Consider the following 19,297-nt stretch of genomic DNA (forward strand, 5'->3'; position numbering starts at 1 on the left):
CCCACCTCCTCTTCTGCCCCCACACAACTCCTCCCCCACTTCCCCCTCTCCCCTGTGAAGCCACCGTGTTTACAGGTTGCTGATGCCCACCCCCAGGGCCGCCCAGGGCGTTGCCCGGCAGTAGCTCCGCCGCGGACACACAAATGGCCGAGGTCAGTGCAGTGGCTGCGCGGCCCCGGGTAGCGAGGGGCGGGGGGGAGCTAAGGGCCCGGAGGGGGGGGGGGGGGAGCGAGGGGCCCGGGACGGGGGGGCGAGGGGCCCGGAACGGGGGTGGGGCGAGGGACCCGGGACGGGGGGGGGCGAGGGGCCCGGGACGGGGGGGAGCGAGGGGTCCGGGGTGGGGAGCGAGGGACCCGGGGGGCGAGGGACCCGGGGGGGGGGGGGAGCGAGGGGCCCGGGCCTGGGTGGGGGGCGAGCGGGGATTGTACCGGCGGGAGGCGGGGTTCTGACGCTCAGGGCCGGCGAGCGGTGCCTCCTTGTTGTGCGCTAATGGCTGCCGCGCTCACCTACACTGGACGCTGTGAGTTGCTGGTGACCGGCCGTCACCTCCGCCACGGAAAAAAAACCGACCACCGGCGCCCTGCAAGGCTCCGCTGGCGCCATCTTGGTAAAGCCATCGTCCGCAATATATCGAAGGGAGAGTGCGGCCATCTTGGTAAAGGCAGAGTGAGCAATCATGGCGGGGAGGGGGGCGGAAGCCAGTGGCCATCTTGGTAAAGGCAGAGTGACCAATCATGGCGGGGAGGTGGGGGGCAGTGGCCATCTTGGTAAAGGCAGAGCGAGCAATGCATGGCGGGGAGGGGGGGGGAGCCAGTAGCCATCTTGGTAAAGGCAGAGCGAGCAATGCATGGCGAGGCAGGAGGGAGCCAGTGGCCATCTTGGTAAAACCGTGACGGGGGCGGCCACCGTGGTAAAGGCAGTGCGCGCAATCACACGTTCATCTCGGTACGGTCACTGAAAAACTGGCACGTTAAATAGTTTCACTGGCAACCGGCAAGTCAGCCCATAAACCCGCCACATGGCAGCCCTCCTGCCCCGGTGTAACAGCTGCACAGGTGCCGCCTGACCTGCTGAGCGTTCCCGGACGTCTGCTCTTTACTGTGAAAGCCGCTGACTTCGCTGTCACTTTTCTCAGGAGTGAGTGACATCGTTCCCGGTGGGGAGTGCGAGAGCTATGGTGCGGAGACCGTATCTCCAGGTCCTGCGCCTGCTGGTGCTGCTGATCGCCCTGTTGGTGGGCGCCAGCCTCCTGTACCCATCAGAGTAAGTGGCTTCTCCGTGCGGGAGGCGTTGCGGGGTGTTTGTGCCGCAGTGATGCGCGAGATGGGGCAGGTTGCGGGGTGCAGCTCACAGAGCACCACACGATAGCATCTGAACCACAGGCTTAAGAGAGGGCAGGATTGCTCCTTTGCTATTTCATCCACAAACCGCACTGTCAATCCGCTTTATAGCGTATTCTGTGAAGCGCTTTAAGATGTCTCAACGAAGCGGTACCGCTAAAAACGCGAGGATTGTTATTCCGTTTGATGGGGCTCTGCAACCTGCAATCTGCAGCTGTTGTTATTGTGAAAAGCTTTCAGCTGAATAACCAGTGCAGAGCTGCAGCAGTATAGCCCGATTGCCAGCGTTGGGGTTTCTGCGTTGAGTACAAGACGAAAAATGCAAAATTACATTGTTAAAGTGGGTTGGGATCAGGGAGGGTGGCTGAAGGCACGGTTGGAGAGGGCGTCTTGGCACATGCCTTGAAGGAGGCAAGGGAGGGAGTGAAGCCAGGGAATGTGGGATGGAGTTCCTGAGGGTTGGGGCAGAGAGGCTGAAGACCCGACCACTGATGGTGGGGCAGGCTGGGCAGGGGACATGGGACAGGCTGGAGCCTGCCGAGTGGAGGGAGTGGACAGTTTGATAAGGGGTTATAATAAAATAAACAATAATCCTTGCATTTGATATATTGCCTTATCACGTCTTCGGCACGTCTCAAAACGCTTCACAGAATATACTGTTAAGTGAATTGACTGTATATTTGTGGATGAAACACGGCAGCCAATTGCACACAACAGTGTCCCCACAAGCAGTCGTGGATTGAGTGACCAAACTATTATTTTTTTTCTTGAGGGATTATTATCAGGCGGGTGAAGTAAGGAAACTTGCCCAAGGTTTTACCTGCCAGGAATCAAACCCAGGTCTTTCACTTGTGGGGCTAGTGCTCTAACCACTGAGATATAGGACTCCACAGGGTTAGCAGGTTGGAGAGGTAGGAGGGGGCAAGGCCATGGAGAGCCTTGAAGGTGAGGACGAGAACTTTGAATTCTATCCTCTGAGGAATGGGCAGCCAGTGGAGCCAGGTGAGGATGGGTGCGATGCATCACGGAGCCTCGTGCGGGAGAGAACACAAGCTGCAGAGTTCTAGATGACCTGCAGCTTGTGAAGGGAATAGTTGGGAAGGCCGACAAGCAGGGCATTGGCATAGTTGAGCCTGGTTATAGTGAAGACATATGAGGGTTTTGGCGGCCTGAGGGGTGAGACAGTGGCGGAGTAGAGCATTGTTGCGGAGGTGGGAGAAGGCAGAGCGGGTCATGGCACAGATGTGGGGGAAGAAAGGACAGTTAAAGGTTGAACAAGACGCCTAGGTTCCTGATTGGTTCGGTGATGCTGATGCTGCCGGTGCCTGAGGTGCAGAGGCACTGGCGCAAGCCAATCGAGTATATTTACTGAGCTGATTGAAGATAAATATTTTAATCTGTGTTTAAGATCAAAGCCAGTGGATGACCCAAGCCACATAGATTTTTGGAAAAAGGCAAAAGACCCAAGGGCCAAGGCAACACTGGAGAGCAGGGAAATCACGGGGGAGGCTCGGCACAGAACCACAACAGAACAGACTATCAACAAAGAAAATAGACGACAGCCCAAACAGTACGGAGCCGCAGGGATGAAAATTGTGCACTTGGACCTTAAAGGAGCTGCTCCAAAACTCTTATATCTGGAGCAGGTGAGGGTATACTGGGTGAGGGGCTCAGAGATGTCAGTGAGTGAGCACCCTGAGGGAGGGGGTACAGAGAGATGCTGGTAAGTGGTGTTAAATGGTATGTTGCCTTCCTGGTGTGAAGGTTGAAGACTTCACGGAACAGGTACAAAACATTCTATGGGCGGAAGGGGACCTTTCAGAAGTCGTAATCCATGTTGGGAGCAATGACATAGGGAAAAAAAGGGCTGAGATCCTACAGGGAGAGTTTCAGAAGCTAGGAGTAAACTAAAGAGCTGGATCTCAATGGTGGTGATCGCTGGATTACTCCCAGTGTGCAAGCGAGTATAAGAACAGCTGGATAAAACCCGTTAATATGTGGCTTGAGAAATGGTGCAGAAAGGAGGACTTTAGGTTCCTGGAACATTGGCTCTAGCCACAATTTTTCAATTTTCCATGGATGCCGGGAGGTGCCCAGAGGACTGGAGGTTTGCAAATGTTACTCCTCTGAACAAAAAGGGGAGAAGGATAAACCTGGGAATTACAGGCAGCCTGATGGGGAAACTTCTAGAGACTATAATCCGGGACAAAATAATTTTCACTTTGAAAAATATGGGTTAATAAAGGACAGCCAACCTGGGTTTGTTAAAGGCAAATCATGTCTAACAAACCTGGTAGAGTTTTTTAATGAAGTGACGGAGAGGGTGGATGAACGTAGTGCCGTTGATGTAGTTTATATGGAATTTCAAAAGGCGTTTGATAAAGTGCCACATAATAGACATGTTAATAGAAAAAATTGAAGCCCATGGTATTAAAGGGACAGTGGCAGCATGGATACAGAACTGGCTGGGAGACAGAAAGCAGAGAGTGGTGGTATTTTTCTGACTGGAGGGAAGTGTGCAGTGGTGTCTCCCAGGGATCAATATTGGGACCACTGCTGTTTTTGATCTATATAAATGACTGGGAATTGGGTATAGAGAATACAATTTCCAAGTTTGCAGATGATACTAAGCTAGGAAAAGTAGTAAACATGAGATGGACAGTTGCAGACTGCAAGAGGACATAGACAGACTGATAAAATGGATAGCCACATGGCGGATAAAACTGCGAAATTATGCATTTTTGGGAAGAAGATGAGGAGAGGGAATGTAAGCTGATGGTACAATCTTAAAGGGCATAAGAGACCTGGGGCTCCACCTGAGAAAATCTTTGAAGGTGTCAGGACAGGTAGGTAAAGCTGGTTTTTTTAAAAAAACATAGCAAAGAGAAACTATTTCCACTGGCGGGTGTGTCGATAACCCGAGGGCATTGAGTTAAAATAGATGTTAAAAGAAACAGAAAGGAGGTAGGAGAAATGTTTTCACACAGCGAGTTGTTTGGATCTGAAAGGGTGGTGGAAGCCGATTCGATAACAACTTTCAAGAGAGTTGAAAGATATTTGGGGAGGACAAGTTTGCAAGGCTATGGGGAGAGGGCGGGGGAGTGGGACTAATTTGGACAGCTCCTTCAAAAAGCTGGCACGGATACAATGGGCAGAATGGCTTCCTTCGGTGCTGTATAATTCCATAATTCTATGAAATGAAATGCAGTTTGGGTGTAATATTTTTCAGATATTTTCCCTCCTGCACACACTTGGTGTCCATGGTGTTCTGATGGAATACGAAGACATGTTTCCTTTTGAGGGTGATCTTGAAGTCCTTAAATCCACGTATGCTTACAGGTAAGATCAGGATTCGATTTATATACAGGGAGATTGGGGACGCCATTATCTTCCAACATGTCACTGCACACACATCAAGATTGGTCACATGAGTGAGAGGAAAATCAGCGAGAGAGGGAGAACACTGTGATACGGTGCTGTTCTTTATAAGCAATAATTCTGTGGTGTTTTCTCTGCAGTTCTGCTGATATTGAAAAAATCCAGGACTTGGCGGACAGAAACCAGCTGGAGATTATTCCTCTGGTTCAGACATTTGGACATATGGAAGTGAGCTCAGTGGCTGTTTATCCCTCAGGGTTTATCTCTCCTCCCGTCACCGTGCCGTGCGCCACTGCCGTACGTCTCTCGGTGTTGAGTGATGTGTGTTTTTCCTCCAGTTTGTGCTGAAACACGACAAATATCTGACTCTACGGGAGGTGGAGAATTATCCCAACAGCCTGAACCCGCATCTGCCTGACTCCCTGAAGCTGGTGAAGGAAATGATCAGTCAGGTCCTGGATAAGCATCCCGCCTGTTCTCGGATCCACATTGGTGCGGACGAGGTTCGTGTTTGCAGGGCGGAGCTGAGGCAATAACTACAGAGCTTTAGTTGTGGGAGTGACAGCTCCTTCATGGTATTATGGTCCTCAATTCAGTAATTTATGGTATTGTGTTGCCATGGGGAGATTCCTGTATTTACTGTTGTTAGAGATGTGAGGGGCCCCCGTGCGGTGCTGCAGGACATAGAGGGCTGCCCCCCTCTCCCTCCTCCCCCCAACCAGGGGAGGGCAGAGGGTGTAATGTTTAATGCCCACTTGCTGAATATTGTATATTCAGGGCTCCGAGTGCAATGCTGTGTGAAGGCTGTGTTATGTAGTTATATACATGATGTGGTGGTGGTGGAGGATGCTCAGCGAGCGATGTGGTAAAGAGTGTCTCTTCTGTTTACGTTGACAGGTTTATTATCTGGGGGAAGGAGTTGAGACAAAGCAGTGGCTGAGCGAGCATGAAGAGGATCGGGGGAAGCTCTTCCTGGACCATGTGATGGCGGTCAGCAGCTACCTGACCACCAAGTACCCGGGGATTGAGGTCATCATGTGGGACGACATGATGCGGAAAATTAGCAAAGAGACGATCCAGCGTACGTGATCGAGTCCGGTGGCTGCTGCCAACTGAGTTGGCGCCCCACCCCGCCCGCCAGTCCCACCCCACCAGCCCTGCTCTGTCCACCCATCTACACTGGCTCTCAATCCACCAGGGGATTGAATTACAGGTCCTCCTCCCCCATCTCACATCTCCTACTGCTCTGGTCGCTCCCCTCATTCCGCTAACACCTGCTTCACATCCCCTGCCTGACCATCGGCAGGTGAGCTTTCTGTCACCACTCTCTACAACTCTATCCTGGAGTTTCTCCGTCTTGTCTTTGAAGCCCACCTTAAGACCGTGCTTTTGGTCACCGTCTCCACCCACCCCACCTGGCTCAGAGTCAGCTGTGTGAAGCTTCCCCTTGATGGAAAAAGCACAATGTAAATTGTTGTTAGTTAAAGGTTCTCACTGTATTTTCCACAGAGACGGGGATCGCTCAGTACGTGGCTCCCATGGTCTGGTTTTACGCTGCTCAGTTCAGTACTGATTCCGTCGGTAAGAAACAGAAACACTGAGTCTCAATTTTCTCCATTATTAATATCGTTGCGTGTCTGAGAAATATTTGCAACTGGTAAAAAGAAATAATTTGAATAAACTAATTTTTAAGTTTTACAATAAATCTTCAATCTTCACGTCAGAGGAGATTCTCAGCAAGTACTTGGAGAGCGGATTCCGCAATGTCTGGTTCGCCAGCGCCTTCAAAGGAGCCTCGGGGGCAGCTCAGGACCGGACCCCCATTAACCTGCATCTGCAGAACCAGCTCCAATGGCTGAAGGTCATTAAATCTCTGCCCAAGTTTCCGTCACTCCACTTCCAGGGACTGGCATTAACTGGCTGGCAAAGGTCAGATATGCCTGCTGTTTGCTCGTTTCATTAATATTTAATATGTTTCTGTGATATGGTGCACGTCGCTTTAATACATCTGCGTTAACCCCTTTCTCCCACCCCCCCCCCCCCCAAAAGCAGCAGCTTGTTGGTACCTGCTTCTGCCTTCCTCCACCTTTGCAACTTTGCCCACCTTCATCAATACCTCCCCTCAGGCCGCTGAGAGCCTCACTCCCTCTGCTCGGCGGGCACTGGCCTGCTCCACATCCCCCACCCAGCCCACCTCACCATTGGCGGTTGTGCCTACAGTGTTTCTGCCCCTCACCCTCTGGGACTCCATCCCAGAGTCCCTCCACTTTGCCCCTTCCCAGTCCTTCTTCAAGGCCTGTTTCAATTCCTCCCTGCCCACTTGATTCCAACCCCCAGCTGAGGTGCAAACCCTTCACTGTCCAGCTCCTTGGGACATCCCAACTTGAAAGGCGCGATATAAATGCAATCTGTCATTATATTAGAAGTTATATTTAGATTATTGTGGTTACCAGGTATGAGAGGTTATAGTTAGGTAGATAGACTAGTTACTAGGTATGAGGGGTGGATAGACTACGTGGCTGGTAACTGATTGCTGTGGTTTCCAGGTACGATCATTACTCTGCACTGTGTGAGTTGCTGCCCGTGGCAATCCCATCACTGGTGATTTGTGCCCAGACCGTGCGATATGGTGAGTACCACTCTTGCTCTCTTACTTACTTGTTTGTTGGATGTTCTGTGTCTCTCATACCTGTGTACTTGGACCCTTAGGCTCCTTCAGCACTGAGGCCAAAACCACATCACTGCAAACTCTAGGATTTAAGGATATTGACCTGGAAAAAAATGTCAGGTTTGTTATTCTCAGCTTTGCTATTTACTGTTGTGGGAGGGAGAGGGGCTTGTGCGATGTTCCTCAGGGCTCTGTCCTGGGTCCCCTCCTCTTCAATATCTATATGCTCCCTCTTGGTGACATCATCCGCAGACATGGGGGCAACTTCCACATGTATGCAGATGACACCCAACTCTACCTCTCTGCCTCCACCCTTGACTCCAGGACCACTGCTGTGCTGACAGAATGTCTGTCAGACATCAAGTCCTGGATGAGAGCTAACTTTCTTCAGTTGAACGTCAACAAGATTGAGGCTCTCCTGATTGGCTCCCGTCAGTGCCTCCTCACCTCAGGCACTGAGAGCATCACCATCCATGGTGGCACACTCCACCTTGCTAAGCCATCCGGAACCTTGGGATCTTGTTTGACCCTCAACTAGTCTTTCTACCCGACATCCGTGCCATGACCCGCTCTGCCTTCCCCCAGCTCCGCAACGTCGCCTGGCCCCGACACTGTCTCACACCGCAGGCCACCGAATGCCTTACACACACCTTCATTACATCGAGGCTCGACTATGCAAACTCACTGCTTGTCGGCCTCCCCACTCCTCCCTCCACAGACTGCAGATCATCAGAACTCTGCAGCCCGTGTCCTCTCCCGCACTAGGCTCCGTGACCCTATGACCCCATCTTTGCCCAACTTCACCGGCTTCCCATCACACAGAGGATACAGTTCAAGATTCTGGTCCTCACCTTCAAAGCCCTCCATGGTCTTGCTCCCCCCCACCTCTCCAACTTCCTAACCCCCACCATCCTATTCGCTCCCTCCGCTCAGTGGGCTCCGGCCTGTGTAATGTTCCCCCGCCTTGCTCGCCCACTATCGGCGGGCGGACCTTCCGCCACTCTGCACCCACCCTCTGGAACTCCATCCCATGGTCCCTCCGTATCGACCCCTCCCTCGCCACCTTCAAGATCCACATCAAGACCCTCCTCTTCGACCGTGCTTTTGACCTCCCTACTTCCCCCCCCCCACCCCTGCCCTCCACCATCCCCTACCCGGACCCCCAGCTCGGGTCCGTAACTGTCTGTCCAGAGCCTTGGGATGTCCTCCCGATGTGAAAGGCTCTTTACAAATGTAATTTTGTTGTTGTTGTTGTTGTGTGGTGGGATGCATGTGGTGGTATGCGCGTGCGTGTGTGTGGTGGGGGTGCACGTGTGTGTGTGTGGTGGGAGTGCACGTGTGTGTGTGTGGTGGGAGTGCACGTGTGTGTGTGTGGTGGGGGTGCGTGTGTGTGTGTGGTGGGGGTGATTGTGTTGTTGTAGTTGGATTACTTTGTTTGGAGCCAGGTGTGAATTACTGTACCTGGTGCTAACTTTGCCTTTTCACCCTCGGCAGCGAAGGAACCGGGTCGTTTGCAGGAGCTGAAATTTACGAAATGGTTTGTCATATTCATGACAATCTAAAATCTGAAATAACCAATGTTCTACAGGACAACAGGTTAGTCAGTCACACGCAAACTACACAAACTTTTTTGTCAATTGTTTCCCCTCCTCTCGGGCTCGCACCTGACAGAAACGTTTTCTTGTTGAAATTCACTTGTAATACACTGGCACAATTGAATCGCACCCATAATTTAAAGGTTCTTATGGGAGGATGAGCTCCTGGCTGCAGCTCTGCTCTCAGCCCTCTGTTGCAGGATCTGCTGTCACACAGAGGAAGGGGAGACACTGGAATCACTTGAGCCCCTGGTCACGAGGCTCAGGCTGAGTTTCCCCTGTCAGCGAGGCCATCCAGTCAACTTGACCTGCTCAGGTGATGGTGAAGTCATGGTTCAGGTCCACATCGTCCTGTGACAATTTGGGGTCTAGAGAGTTTGGGGGGGAAGGGGCTGGTCTGCGGGGACAACCCTTGTGCACAAAGTGGGACGTTTGGGTGTAATTGGGGTAATGGGGGTGAGCAGCCTAACCTCGCTCAGCAATTTAAAAGTGACAGCTCAGAACGGGCTCACCAGGAAACCAATCACATGCTTAACACACTTGACAGTTTGTTGGAAACATTTAGTTATTTCACATTGATAAAGTAAAATCAAAAGTTTGGAATTCTCACCCAGATGTGCCTTGGTCTGTTTCCATTTACAGTTTGAGGTGATTAGTGACTGAAAATGACAAGCCAGACTTGTTCTCAGACTTATTAATTGCTCTGGTATAAAATAGAGCAGAATTTTAGGCAACCAACAGTTGCTGAATTGGTGTAAACAAAGTTTTTTTTTCCCTGATGCTTTGAATGTGTTTTCTCCAGTGATATCAAAGGCTGGTTCACTAACTATCACAGGAAATACCACTTTGCAAACCCACGAAACCTGGAGCGATTTGGAAATAAAGTATTGAAGTAAGTGGGTCACAATCTGTTCGAGAAATTGAAGGCGATTTCCCCCAAAACAGTCACTACAGTAAGCACTTTGAGACGTCTTGAAGATGTGATAAGGCGCCAAATCAAATGCAAGCATTATTATTATTATTTACCTTTTTGGGCAGCCAACCAAATACATTTTTTTTGATTGAATATTTCTTGATTGATGGCCACGCCGTAAATATCGTTGCGGGAAACAAAATATTGGTGTAACACTGACTGATCTAAACTGGTGTGAATGTTCGGTGGACCACCAGTGTTTACAATCTTATCATGTGCAGAGGTGGGAGGAGGTTAGATAATATAAGGTATGAGATGCTCCCCACGAGACGGGTGCTTTATAAATGCAAGTTTTTTGTTGTATATCAAATGTAAGGATTATTATTATAAACATTGCCTCTCCAGGGTTCACCAGAAGTGGGAAGAATACCTGGCAAAACTGCGCTTACAAATGGAAAACATTTACTTCCCTGACACAGTGGAGGAGTGGATGGAGGAGAATGTGAACCTGTATATGGATGCGCTACGAGTGTTTGTGGAGGACTACAAGAAGATCGTGCAGCTCCAAGCTAAGCCCAAGCACAAATAGCAGTGAGTGGAGCTGTGAGAGCACAAATCTCAGGGAATTAGTATTTCTGGAGTGGAGCTGAATGATCAGGATTGAACAAGCAATTTGCGTGTAATTTGGTGATGGGTCGGACAGACATTCTCTTTCTCTCAATTTCCTGTCTCGAGTTTCTGTTCCTAATTGTGGTTCCAATTCAAATGGTTAAACCGTGGTCTCACTGCCCTCACTGCCCATTGGCGAAATCTGATAATCTCTGCAAACACAGATCTGAACAAGGATTTATTCCCTTTTTTATGTTAAAGATAATCAGCGTTTGTGACTTGGGGCTGTGTGGGTGTGAGCAGCAGTGTGTCAGGGTCACTGTGTGGGTGTGAGCAGCAGTGTGTCAGGGTCACTGTGTGGGTGTGAGCAGCAGTGTGTCAGGGTCACTGTGTGGGTGTGAGCAGCAGTGTGTCAGGGTCACTGTGTGGGTGTGAGCAGCAGTGTGTCAGGGTCACTGTGTGGGTGTGAGCAGCAGTGTGTCAGGGTCACTGTGTGGGTGTGAGCAGCAGTGTGTCAGGGTCACTGTGTGGGTGTGAGCAGCAGTGTGTCAGGGTCACTGTGTGGGTGTGAGCAGCAGTGTGTCAGGGTCACTGTGTGGGTGTGAGCAGCAGTGTGTCAGGGTCACTGTGTGGGTGTGAGCAGCAGTGTGTCAGGGTCACTGTGTGGGTGTGTCAGGGTGGTCGCTGGGTGGGGGTTTGGTTGTTTTTACTGAAACTTATTGTGATTTTATTGAAATGTAGGGTGTGTGTGTGGGCGGGGCCACTGCTGGGGGCGGGGCCACTGCTGGGGGCGGGGCCACTGCTGAGGGCGGGGCCACAATAAAAATCAACCCAAACCAGGACTTTGTTATTACATGAGGGGCGGAGCCGAGCGGTGGGAGGGGCCGAGCGGTGGGAGGGGCCGAGCGGTGGGAGGGGCCGAGCTGTGGGAGGGGCCGAGCGGTGGGAGGGGCTGTGGGGCGGGGCCGCGCTGTGGGGAGGGGCTGTGGGGCGGGGACGGGATGCGCGTTCCCGCGCTGTTGGGCGCCCTGGCTGTGTTGAGCGCGCTCCTGTACCGGTTGCTGAGGCGGCGGGAGCGGGAGCGCGCTCAGGTGCTGTTCTTCCCGGTGGAGCCGGTGATGTGCGCGCGGCCGCTGTGTGCTCGGGGCCGCGGCCCATGTGAGTGCGGTCTGTGGCAGCGGGAGCGCGCGGCGTGCCGCCTGTGCGCGCTCCTCCTCACCGCCCAGCGCACGCTCGACGTCTGCGTCTTCACCATCTCCAGCCGCGAGCTCGCGCACGCGGTGCTCGTCCTCCACCGCCGCGGCGTCCGCGTTCGCGTCATCACCGACTCCGGTCACATGGCGCTGGCCGCCTCCCAGGTCGGCAACTTCCGGAGAGCAGGTACCCGCACCAGGGGGACACCTGCACCTGCACCAGGGGGACACCTGCACCAGGGGGACACCTGCACCCGCACCAGGAAGACGCCTGCACCCGCACCAGGGGCACACCTGCACCAGGGGCACACCTGCACCAGGGGGACACCCTCACCAGGGGCACACCTGCACCAGGGGGACACCCGCACCAGGGGGACACCTGCACCCACACCAGGGACACACCTGCACCCACACCAGCGGCACACCTGCACCAGGGGGACACCCACACCAGGGGCACACCCGCACCAGGGGGACACCCACACCAGGGGCACACCCGCACCAGGGGCACACACGCACCCACACCAGGGGCACACGCGCACCCACACCAGGGGCACACCCGCACCAGGGGCACACCTGCACCCACACCAGGGGCACATCTGCACCAGGGGTCACCGACACTGGAACACTGGTCTCTCCGCAACAAATACACAGTCTTTGTGCAGTAAATCGCTAATTTACATTACTTCGCACAGTTTTATTTTCCCGTGAAATTCATTGGAGATGATTTATGAATCCGTTGTTTCACCACCAGGAATAGAAGTTCGACACGACCAAGACACAAACTACATGCACCACAAATTCGCAATCGTTGATGGATCAATCCTTCTGAACGGATCGCTCAACTGGAGCTCCCAAGCCATTTACGGAAACAAAGAAAATGTCATCGTTGTAAAACTTCCCGATATTGTGAATCCGTTTGTGGAAGAATTTGAAAGTCTTTGGAATGAATATGATCCGTCAAAGTTCATCTTTTCTCCACAAAAGTAAATGGTGACATTGTGCCAGTGAAGGAGATTGGCTGCTGCTGTTTGGGGGACAGTAGGCATCAGTCAGATGGACAATTGGAAGCACTGCTTTGTGGTGCGATAATGTGTAGCCTCAATAAGCAACATTTCTGTTTTGTTGCATCTTACGTTTTGTTCGACCAGGATCAGTGATCAAAATGGTAATTATTTGATTTCTGGTATAATGTGTCATGTACATTTGCACACATTGCATACTGGCATTTTACACCTACACGTAGAATATACATGCATCGAGAGGAATCTTTGTTCACTCAGGGACTTCGATTGAAATGTCAAATTTGATCCTAGTTCAGAGCTGGTATTTGTTGTAGAATCCTGCAGCCAAAACAGAAGGCAAGGAAGATTGAAAGGGAAGGTAATGGACAAACAAGGCCGGACAGAAGTGATCACTGCTGCTGGTGTGGCTTCGGGGAGGTGAGGCTGGTGATGGTGTTCAATAGGCTGCCAACACTCACTAACACAGTCCTAGCTGGACACGTGTTAGAATTACTACTTCTTACTGCATTCTGTTCCAAACTCCAGGGTTGATAGACTTTGTTGGGATATAGTCTGTTCTGTTCTTTCAAAGCATTAAATTCAGATGTTGTATTTTTCAATTCTCCAGCGATGATGTTTGTGTGGTAACAAATTTGAAGTCGCAGGTCTTTGATAGTTCCTTACAATTTTATTGATGTTAAACTATATTTTATTGGCCCTATGTGTACAGAATGCTGCACAGCTGAGGCCGTTTGTTTTTTAATCAAACAGCTTGTGAGAATAAACAGTGAAGAATGATGAACCTGATGATTTTATACTCTATTATTATTCATTGTCTGATCTCGTCACAAAAATTATGTTTCCTCCCCCGGAATCATTCACCTTCACGTGGCACAAACCTGTCATATGTAGCTGTCATAACAGGTGCAGATTGTGTGCGTGCGTTTCAGCAGCAAACGAAAGTTGACTTTGCAGGAGGCAGTTTGGCTCATTGCACCTTCACTGGAGCTTATCTGCTCTAATGCTTTTCTCTTGTTATTTCCCCTCACATTAATGTTGGTGCTCCCTTCCCTCATTCGAGCTCACTGCTCTAGCCCATGTTCCATACCAACATTCAGCTTCTCTGCCCCATCCCACAGTCGCTTTGCCTCACTCCCTCACTTGCTCCTTCAAGGCACATCTCAAGACCCTCCTCTTTGACCGTGCCTTTGGCCACCATCCTACGCACCCCTGCCCTCCACTCTGCCTTATCCCAACCCCTCCACCCGCTGGGGTCCAAATCCTTGACTGTCCAGCGCCTTGGGACATCCTCCTGACTTGAAAGGCGTTGTGTAAATGTAATTTTGTATTGTAAGAAGAATAAATTTTAAGTTATTCTATAGGGTGAAGTTCATCATAGGAAAGGATGTCACGTATGTGAAACATGGTGGTTTGATAGCCATAATGATACATTGTCCTGTTATATCACATGCAGATTGATCAATACATTATGTTTACAGACAGGGGAACCAAGCGGATATTATTGATTTATTTTGCAGCAATGAGAACTTTGACCATTTATGAAGCTCCTCAAATTGCAGATCATTTACACAGTAAAAGCATTTACTCAGTGGGTGATGCATACATAACTCAGTTGCGGAAATATACCGCATGGACCCTGAAACCCCAGCTCAGTTTATGGCCTCATCATTCATTTGTGTTGGGAGAGATCAAGGTTTATGAATGTTGATTTATGAATTGACAATAAATGAATGTATTGAGCTGGCATTTTCAATGACACAATCATTCAGATTGTCAGGGAACAAGCACAGTTAATACAAGTTTCATATTTTAGCAACTTTCCCTCTTTAATTAAATGCTTTGAACAGAATATAAACAAATCTTTAGCTTCATAACATTGGCAGATGTAATAATATTGCTGATTTTATGTGGCTATTTAATGATAAATACGATGATTTTTTGTAATAAAAACATTTTTACTAAATTTGTATGAACTTCACTAAACTTTAAATGACACCAGGCACATTCATACACATTTATACTTGGAACTCAGTCAGAAACACATTTGGGCTTTTGTTGCTGTTTGCTGCACTAAAACCTAACCTCGGTTCATGTTCACCATGTGTTTGTTTTCAGCCATTAACTAAAACCAACAATTATTTCCATTCCTATTTCCTGGAGGCAGCACTAACACAACGTCCCCCCACACCCTATCCTCAGTCTGCATAGGAGCCACTTATGCCACCCACTGAAGCTGCTCACATTCAGGAAGTAAACCACGTGTTTAAAGGCCTGTAAGGGCGCCGTCTACTGGCAATATTTACTGGACGGAATCTCAGTGTCTCCTCACAGCATCATGTGCTGTGGTTTCTGCAAATTTATTTAGTAATTATAGTATTTACAGTATTTATAAGTAAACCCAGCCGCTGATTTGCACACAGCAATATCCAACAAACAGCTATTAAGTGAATCACCAGTTTTGCTGGAGGAGCGTTGGCCAAGACACAGGGAGAAACTTTTTCCCATGAAATGTGTCATGGGATCTTTCATGTTGATGTGAATAGCAACTGTCTGAGGTCCAGTCAGTTTGACATCTTGTCCTTTGGGACATAACATATTCATAGGATTGTGTTGAAGTTGCGAGACTTACAGCAATGAGATAGAGGAAGTCATTGGCTGACCTTCCCCAGATGTTTTGCAGGACAATTTCACTGCATCACCCATTCCTCAGTCACCCCATCTTGAAGCCACTGCTCGTCACTGATGCTCATCTGCTGGGGGAACCTCAGAGATAAAACCTTCACGGAAAAACTCTCCAAGCTGAATGGTGTGCCTGCCTCCTGCTGTTTACATACCATTTCAATTTGTGACCAAATTTTAAGCCTCCGAACGATGAGCCCAAACCTCCCCCCCCACCCTGGGGATTGAGATCAGGACAACAAATTACATTTACAACAACAACAAAATTACATTTACACAGGTTCTTTCAAGTCAGGACATTCCAAGGCTCTGGACAGTCAGGGATTTGCATCCGAGCTGGTGGTTGGGATCAGGAGGGGTGGAGGATGGGGAGGGTCAGGGTAGGAGTGTGACCGAAGACACGGTCAAGGAGAGTCTTGAGACGGGTCTTGAAGGAGGCAAGGGAGGGGGAGAGGCGGAGGGACTGAGGGATGGAGTTCCAGAGGGTGGGACAGAGGCTGATGGTCTGCCCGCCAATGGGGGTGTGGGCAAGGACAGTCCATGCTGTGGAACTGGCCAGCATTTGGGAAATAAAGAATCAAAGGTAGGAATTAAATATTGCTCTCATCTACTGCTTGATGGCAAACAGATAAATAAAATGTCCTACATTCAACTTTATAATAGATTGAGGGAATGGTAAAGAGATCCCTGATTATAACAACTTTTATTGTTGCTTTACTAATGTGAATAATTTGTATTTAATGACAGAGGTAATCTGCTTTCTCAACTACAATTCTATACGATAATTTACAAACCATTTTAACTGTGCAGCAATTAATGTGCAAAGTTAGGCTGAACCGGATTCATTATCTGCAGGAGTGATGTTACTAACACAGTGAGCGGTGTTACTAACACAGTGAGTGGTGTTACTAAACACAGTGAGTGGCTACACAGACTGTGACTTGGTGTTGCTGCTAATAGTGATGTGGTCTCAAAGCTCGTTATAGTTTCCTGGAATCCTTGGATTCAAAAAGCTTCATGCGTTCTTGTATTGTCAGACCTTCCTTCAAACTCTGTGGAAAGAGTGAAAGAGCGTGTGAGTGAGAAACAAACATGGTGTGTGTGAGAGATAGACAGTGTGTGTGTGTGTGTGTGAGAGAGAGACAGCAGGTGTATGAGTATGCGTGAGTGTGCGTGAGACAGTGTGTGAGACAGAAAGTATCAGAATGTGAGTGAGAGAAAGACAGTGTGCGAGTGAGACAGAGTATGTGTGAGAGAGAGACTGAGTGTGTGAGAGAGTCAGTGTGTGACATAAACAGCGTGTGAGAGAGAAACAATGTGAGAAAGTATGTGAGAGAGTGAGTGCGTGGGTGAAATTGAGTGAGTGTGTGTGAGACAGAAAACTGGGCTTTCCATTAATGCAGAAACTATTCAAGAGCCGACCTAAAGAACCATCCAGAAAACAAACATTGTAAACGAGTTTTCCCCACATGTTTTAGACAATTCAAATGAGTGAATGCGTGATGCTCTTTCTGGGTCTGAGACTGAAGTGGATTCAGGTCTCGATCCGACAGTGAGATAATAATAATGAAATAATAATATTGATATCGCAGGCTCTAAAAGTGAATTCTCAACCTGCATCCAGTCTATTCTGTCTGAACTAAAGACAATTTTAAATAAAAAACAGAACAATTTATAAATGTTTGGGTTATTGCTGTGACAAATCTACACTAATCTCTACTGTCACTAAGTGAAAGGTCTCCTGGTCTCAACGGCAACACAAACCCTCTTGTAAGGCCTCACGGAAGGTGGCAATGATGATGATGGGGTGGTGTGGGGGGGGGGTCAGTGACCTCAGGTTGGGGGCACTACGTTTGTTGTATTTTCTCTTTCCTCAAAGTTCATAGAACATTGGTAAATAGAAACCATCCAACATTTTGTTTTAATGAAACCCCCTCCTCCCCCCTCCTCATGCAGATAAAACATTTGCACAAACAAACAAACAAACAAACAAACAAAGCCCCACATTCCAGCATGCGGACTCTGGTGGGAGGCAAGTTACAATATCACATGCATCCAGCACTGCAATCAGCACCTCATGCAGACCAGCCCCTGGTCACAGACAGACTTGTTAGGAAGGTGTTTGATCTGCGGTGAAGCTCAAACCCATTCCACCTTCCAATTAACATGACCAACAAATGCCTTTGGCTCCCAGCATGCACAACACCAGGGTCAGACACGCTCACCAAACACTGACGGCTCAACTGTTCCGTCTACAGCTTTCCCACAGGAAACGCCTCGTGTTCTCCCGTAATCCATCTCAAACACTTTTCATTAACTTCACCAGTGCCTATAATCACAATGTTGCATTATTGCTCATCATAAAATCTCTTCTAATTTATATTGCCGTCTCTCCTATCTGCAGCTGCTGACTTGAGTGCTTACCTTTTCCTCCATACAGATTTTGTTTTATTGTTATTTTGTTGTAAAAACCCACAAGTTTGATCAGTGACCTGGTCCCCATCAGAGACCCAAAGCCCACGATATAGCGCTCTCTCTGCCCCCACCCCACCTCCGTGAGCACATGCTGGTCTTTGCGACATAAACTGGGCTGCGTTAGGGCTACAGAGGAGAGCAGCGAGGCTGATCCCCTGGGATGGCCTGTGTGGGATACACACGGCAGCATTTATGAGTATTGGGCAGTTCTCACCTTCGACCTCAGGGTGCGCAGGGGACGGCTGTACTGAGGTCTCTCCCTCTTCAGGAAATCAGGGTTACTTTTAGATTTCATTATGTCTGAGGAAAGTGAAAGATTAAAACAAACAAGACTGTTTCAGTGACCAAGCTGGACAATTTGTAAAACATTAAAATGGAGGAACAGCAAACTGTGTCTCGGGTGCTCGTGTTTTTTTTACCATAAACAGGAACATGTCCACTGCCGCCACACAGAGCCTCAGTCGCCTCTTTTAACTGTTCTCTCAACCGGTTGATGTCACAATCGGCCTTGGCTCGAACGATGCTCAGCTCTGTGTAAATATCCTTGTACTTATCTGTCGAGTATTTCTTGTCCTTAGAGACAAAACGTAAAACATTTTAAATGGGCATAAAATGGCAGGTCACCAGCAACAGAGAATTACTGCCAACTGTCGTGGCTAATTTAATGAATCTGCTTCAGCATCGACTGCAATCAATGTCACATATGGTTGCACAGCAACGTAGGGAGTCACAAACACTCTTACCCTCAGGGCGGTGTGCAATTCATCTTTTACTGAACTAATCTCTTGTTTAAGATACTGAATTTCAGATTCTTTGACCCGCAATAAAACCTGAAAGATTAAAGGTAGAAATTATGTCTATAGCAGATTATACACTAGTTACTGTAACAATTTCTATCTTAACAAGCACCTTCCCACCAGACTGACCACAAAACTCCCCCCACACTGAACCAAACACTGCCCTCCCCAGACTGAACCCCAACACTGCCCTCCCCAGACTGAACCCCAACACTGCCCTCCCCAGACTGAACCCCAACACTGCCCTCCCCAGACTGAACCCCAACACTGCCCTCCCCAGACTGAACCCCAACACTGCCCTCCCCAGACTGAACCCCAACACTGCCCTCCCCAGACTGAACCCCAACACTACCCTCCCCAGACTGAACCCCAACACTGCCCTCCCCAGACTGAACCCCAACACTGCCCTCCCCAGACTGAACCCCAACACTGCCCTCCCCAGACTGACCCCAACACTGCCCCCACACACTGGCAATCTGTCCGCCCAGTCCTTACCTCTAGTTCATAGCCATCTTTCCCCTGTGAGCTTGGTGAGCCAGCACGGTCTCCCCGCCCCTCCCCCGTCACCAGCTCCCGTAAACGTGCAAATTCTGCAGCCAGGCGCTTGTTCAAATCCTAGAAATGGCCA

The 19,297-nt window shown here is 49.5% G+C and overlaps 3 protein-coding genes across 4 annotated transcripts in view; 2 read left to right on the plus strand and 1 right to left on the minus strand.

Moving 5' to 3' along the window:
- Window positions 1-85: 85 nt before the first annotated feature.
- zgc:113333 (beta-N-acetylhexosaminidase) lies at window positions 86-10,829 on the plus strand. Of its 2 annotated transcripts, none has more exons than XM_042341006.1 (14): window positions 86-152; window positions 1,136-1,263; window positions 2,749-2,986; window positions 4,570-4,679; window positions 4,859-4,946; window positions 5,057-5,221; window positions 5,616-5,799; window positions 6,228-6,299; window positions 6,443-6,647; window positions 7,265-7,347; window positions 7,428-7,506; window positions 8,881-8,982; window positions 9,784-9,873; window positions 10,300-10,829. In XM_042341006.1, the coding sequence occupies exons 2-14, from the start codon at window positions 1,175-1,177 to the stop codon at window positions 10,481-10,483; spliced, it is 1,689 nt and encodes a 562-aa protein (XP_042196940.1). In that variant the 5' UTR covers window positions 86-152; window positions 1,136-1,174; the 3' UTR covers window positions 10,484-10,829. The 2 variants fall into 2 exon arrangements, with proteins under 2 accessions (XP_042196940.1, XP_007891722.1); XM_007893531.2 differs by lacking the exon at window positions 86-152 and adding an exon at window positions 855-945.
- A 675-nt stretch (window positions 10,830-11,504) lies between these two features.
- Window positions 11,505-13,499, plus strand: pld6 (phospholipase D family, member 6). The gene is made up of 2 exons (XM_007893529.2): window positions 11,505-11,883; window positions 12,448-13,499. Exons 1-2 carry the CDS (start codon window positions 11,505-11,507, stop codon window positions 12,681-12,683), a joined length of 615 nt encoding a protein of 204 aa, XP_007891720.1. The 3' UTR covers window positions 12,684-13,499.
- A 2,616-nt stretch (window positions 13,500-16,115) lies between these two features.
- The window catches only part of LOC103178678 (cytadherence high molecular weight protein 2), a 31,155-nt gene continuing 27,973 nt past the window's right edge, over window positions 16,116-19,297 (minus strand). The window contains 5 exon segments of the mRNA XM_042341165.1: window positions 16,116-16,449; window positions 18,087-18,172; window positions 18,292-18,445; window positions 18,616-18,702; window positions 19,165-19,284. Coding sequence (XP_042197099.1) covers window positions 16,378-16,449; window positions 18,087-18,172; window positions 18,292-18,445; window positions 18,616-18,702; window positions 19,165-19,284 — 519 coding nt within the window. The 3' untranslated portion in view covers window positions 16,116-16,377.

The sequence above is a fragment of the Callorhinchus milii genome, unplaced genomic scaffold (assembly GCF_018977255.1).
Source record: "Callorhinchus milii isolate IMCB2004 unplaced genomic scaffold, IMCB_Cmil_1.0 Scaffold16, whole genome shotgun sequence".
In the NCBI taxonomy this organism is placed as follows: domain Eukaryota; kingdom Metazoa; phylum Chordata; class Chondrichthyes; order Chimaeriformes; family Callorhinchidae; genus Callorhinchus; species Callorhinchus milii.